This window comes from Monopterus albus, unplaced genomic scaffold (genome assembly GCF_001952655.1).
Source record: "Monopterus albus unplaced genomic scaffold, M_albus_1.0 scaffold121.1, whole genome shotgun sequence".
NCBI classification, from domain to species: Eukaryota; Metazoa; Chordata; class Actinopteri; order Synbranchiformes; family Synbranchidae; genus Monopterus; species Monopterus albus.
The window spans coordinates 1,299,311-1,303,512 of NW_018128001.1; the positions used below are offsets into that span (position 1 = coordinate 1,299,311).

The following is a 4,202-nucleotide window of genomic DNA, read 5'->3' on the forward strand; positions in this document are numbered from 1 at the left end:
GCTGGTGGAAACGTGGCAGGGCTCTGGTAAAACACCAGTGTCATTCACCTGTTCATGCACACACACACACACTCTGATGGCATTCAAGGTGCTGCTCTGACCTCTGGGAGCAGTTCAAACTTCATGTGGACAGGAGGAGCTGGCACTGTACAGGCAGCCCTGCAGATGGTGGACAACCTGCTCCACCTTCTGTCTCCTAGAAACTGGGTTTATATGCAACAGCAAATATGTTTAGAGAGACGTGTAATCACGGTCCAGTGCAACTGCTTGGTGTTTTGTTTTGTTTTGTTTTTGCCTTTTTTTAAATAATCGAAGCGTTACACTTGTAGCTTTATTTAACCAGTGTTTTACCAGGAAACCCACCGAGGTGGGACACCTCTTCTACATGGCGCCCCAGCCGAGACAGCAGCGGGGGTGTCAGAGCAGAATACGCTTCTGTGTGTCATCCCAGTAAACATGAACAAAAGCGGTTTGATTTGAAGGACTTTTTTTGGTAAGGGCTGTGAGAATGGAGTCACCGCAGGGCACAAAGCCTTCGGGGCATCATCTGAGTTTTACTAGTGCAGTAGCTCTTAGCTTATTTTTTATTTCTTTGTCTCCTGAACATTAAAAGTGAAGTCACATCTACTTGCAGCTCTTCACCACATGTGCATATTCACAAAGTAGGTCAACCAATCATGTCTTTTTCTGCTGTAACATAGTTTTGAGATGTTCTCAAATGTCTGTTAACTAAAACGTGGCTTTCTTTCAGGTGGGATATGGAGCAAACAAAAATAGTGTTCCCACTTTAGACCAGATCTATCATTTCTTCTTGTTCAGTTCAGTTTTATTTGTATAGCGCCAAATCACAACAAGCCGTCTCAGGACGCTGTACGGTTCTGGTTCCCAGTCAGTGTATGCTCCCCTTCAGTAGCACAGTTGCAGGTATTTTCACCTGGGTGTAGTTCTGAGTCCTCATCACCTGCCTTCTCTCTGCAGATTCCTCAGATCAGCTATGCTTCCACCGCCCCGGAGCTGAGCGACGACCGGCGGTACGACTTCTTCTCCCGGGTGGTCCCTCCGGACAGCTTCCAGGCTCAGGCCATGGTGGACATCGTCAAGGCCATGGGCTGGAACTACGTGTCGACTGTGGCCTCAGAGGGCAGCTATGGGGAGAAGGGGGTGGATGCCTTCATGCAGCTTTCCAGAGAAGCAGGTAAGACTGTGGCTGGCATTCAAAAACATGAATGTCAGTTTGATTTGTTTCTTAATGTCAAAGACCTGGAGACAAATCTGATGTAAACTGCTGAGTCACAGAAGCTGGAAGGGAATTTCATTAGACTATACAGTGATGCTGATTGGCCTCTGAATAATCTCAGTGACATTTGGAGCAATCTGACGAGTCTCCACAACTCACCAGTGAGGAGGTGTCCTGACATTTATGTGCTGGGATTATTAAAGGACACAGCGCTGCCAGGGAGCCCAGAGAAAAACCAGGAACCTCTTTACTGTGCCACCAACAACACCTCTCATGGAGAGGGTCTTGGTCATTGAGGCCTGCTGGCTTTGGAGCAGTGATTTGATGATAATGGATTGCACCACAGCCCCCAAGCAGATTCTATGTAACAGGTTGTGTTGTTGTTCAGGAAACAACTCAGGCTCCGTGATATCACTTACATCATTGTACATTTTAAATGTAGAATCAAGGTCTCGACTGCAAAATGTCCCTTCACCTTCGTTTTCAGGTGTACACGGTAAATTACATTTGAACGTGGTCAGAAAAGGACCAGAAAGACAAGACACAAGAGGTGATGAGTTAAAAACTAGGGGCTGTATTTACAAAATAACTTGGCTCAGCACAGGGAATCTTCTAAACTGTGTGAAATGCTTAGTGAACTGAACAAAACATTGACTTTCAGCAGCAAGCACCATTTGCATGTTGATATATTTGTGAACTTCACAAAGAGGAGCTCATTGTTTGGTGCATTATTCACCATAAAATTAATTTAATGTGCCATTAAAATCTCTCAAACTAATCTGAAGAGTGAATTCTTGATTTATTGAATAATTCTGACAAATGGCTCAGTTGTTTTTCCACACGGTGTCAGAAGTGAAGACTTGTACAAGGCATCATACTTTGTTAGTGAGATGAACATCTCCGCCATCAGAAGGAGCTTTTAAAAGTTTAATGTCACTGTGCCTTTACAAAATGCTGACAAAACAAGGGTGCTTCCTTGCAGCAGGTGTCAGTGACTCGGGTGTCCTCTGGAGTCTGGAGCTGCTTTTAGGACTGATGCTTTTAGGCTACAGGCTTTAGAGTCCTAAAGTCAGGACTGACTCAGACCTTGCTTGTAGGAGTTTTCTGGACAGTTAAGAAGAGCCTGTTAGCCTGTGGATGTTCTGTGATTCTCTACTGTGAGCAATGGGAAGAACAAAGAAGCCCCACCACCACACACAACAGCTGAATGCTGTCCAAGCACCTTCAGTTGTCCAAGTGTGTAAAGGATGAGTAGGGGGACGCCCCATAGCTGAGCAGTTATGGCATGGTGCACCACCCACCAGCCAGCACACTGCGTGCGCGATGTCAGCAGGTCAAGAACGAATGCCCACATTTGTTGCAGGTCTCCCCTGTTTCCTGTCTGCCTCTCCGCAAATCACTATAAAAGCTAAAAAGCCCAAAATATAAAAAAAAAGGACAGGTAGGGACAGGACTGAACATCTGGTGTGATGTTGGTGTGTGGTTGTAGCTGTGCAGCGGCCCAGTACAGACCACCACAAGATGGCAAAACGATGATGACACCAGAAGCAGTAGATCACTGTGAGATTCTGGCCAGTGAGCAGATGTAATTGCTCCTAAAGCCTTTTCTTTCTGAAGCGATCAGTACTGCGCTGCCTTAGCCAACCGTTGAGCTCGGGAGCATCTGATAAAAGCGCTGCGTGTGTGAGAAATGAGCAGGTCTCTCTGGGTTATCTGCAGATTTGAGCGTAATCCACCCTGTATTGACTGCTTGAGATTCTTCCTATCAGTTGGCAGATACACATCCACTTGTAAACTTGCGCACACACACACACACACACACACACACACACACACACACACACACACACACACAGTGCTGGCAATATAATTAGACAGCAGGGTGTTGAGATAGCAGCCTTCACATGCACACACATCCAGAGCGATTAGTCAGGTGGTGGGAGACTGATTAGCAGCAAAGAGTTTCTCTCTTATCTAAAGTTTTCTCAGGCTTCTGTCTCAGCTCCTTTGTTATTCAGGAGAGTCTCCCACAGCAGGGCCTGTGACATTAAAAAAAACACATGCAGTCCCATGGCAAGCTCACTGTCAGGACGAGAAGCAGTTTCATATTTAGACATCGATTTGCTTGTCTCTTTGGACACAAGGTTTTTCTTCTCATTCATTACAGTCAATTATCAGTCGATGGCAAGTTACTGGCAAAGACCTGACACCCAGCTCTGCTGAATCCAGTGTGGTGGTGCCTGACTTGTAGAATAACACTATGGAGTACATGGAAGATTTCACTTTTGAAGTGCTTTTTCCAAGAAATCTGACCTGCAGATCCTGTAGGACCTGTTGGAAACGCTGTGTTGTCATCAAATGCCTTTAAAACAAGGTGAGAATCTAAAAAATGTGAACTTGAGTCCAGTTTTAATAGACAGATAGTTTTGTCCTGTGCTGTTAAAAGCTGCTCCAACAACAAACTGATGCTTTGGATAAACAACAATGTGGACTCCACTTTGTTGTTTCTCCATGAGACTGACCAGTGTGTGTTAACCACAGAGTCCCTGTTCCACAGGGCAGACGATGAGCGGACGCCCTGCTGTTAGCTCAGTGCTGTGTGTGTGTACGCAGTGGTCACTTGTTGGACATAGTTCAGTTTGTGCAGCATGATGTGTAAAATGTCTGCTTTGTGGAAATAGAGCTATTGCAACATGTACAAAAGGTTATTTTATGACAGTGAGCCAACATCTCAGGATGGTTCGCGGACTTTCATAGCAGTCAGCTAACAGGAGAGACGCCTCTGCACACTGATCTGAGTTCTGTTTGTGTTTTGGCTACGAGATGTGAGGCTGTGGAAGTCGAGTGAACAGTGCGTGGATTCTATGTCTGCTCCTGTCGGGCAGCTAACTCTAGCTAGCAGCTGTCTGCAGTTGAATCCGTTTCTGTCCCGTCTCTGCTCAGACTGATCATTAAGTATCTGGAT

At 45.7% G+C, this 4,202-nt stretch overlaps 1 protein-coding gene across 6 annotated transcripts in view; it reads left to right on the forward strand.

Moving 5' to 3' along the window:
• grm7 (glutamate metabotropic receptor 7) overlaps positions 1 to 4,202 on the forward strand; it is a 226,561-nt gene that overhangs the window by 75,481 nt on the left and 146,878 nt on the right. For all 6 annotated transcript variants that reach the window (XM_020612156.1, XM_020612157.1, XM_020612153.1 and 3 more), the window contains exon 2: positions 979 to 1,195. In XM_020612156.1, coding sequence (XP_020467812.1) covers positions 979 to 1,195 — 217 coding nt within the window. The remainder of the gene's footprint in view (positions 1 to 978; positions 1,196 to 4,202) is intronic.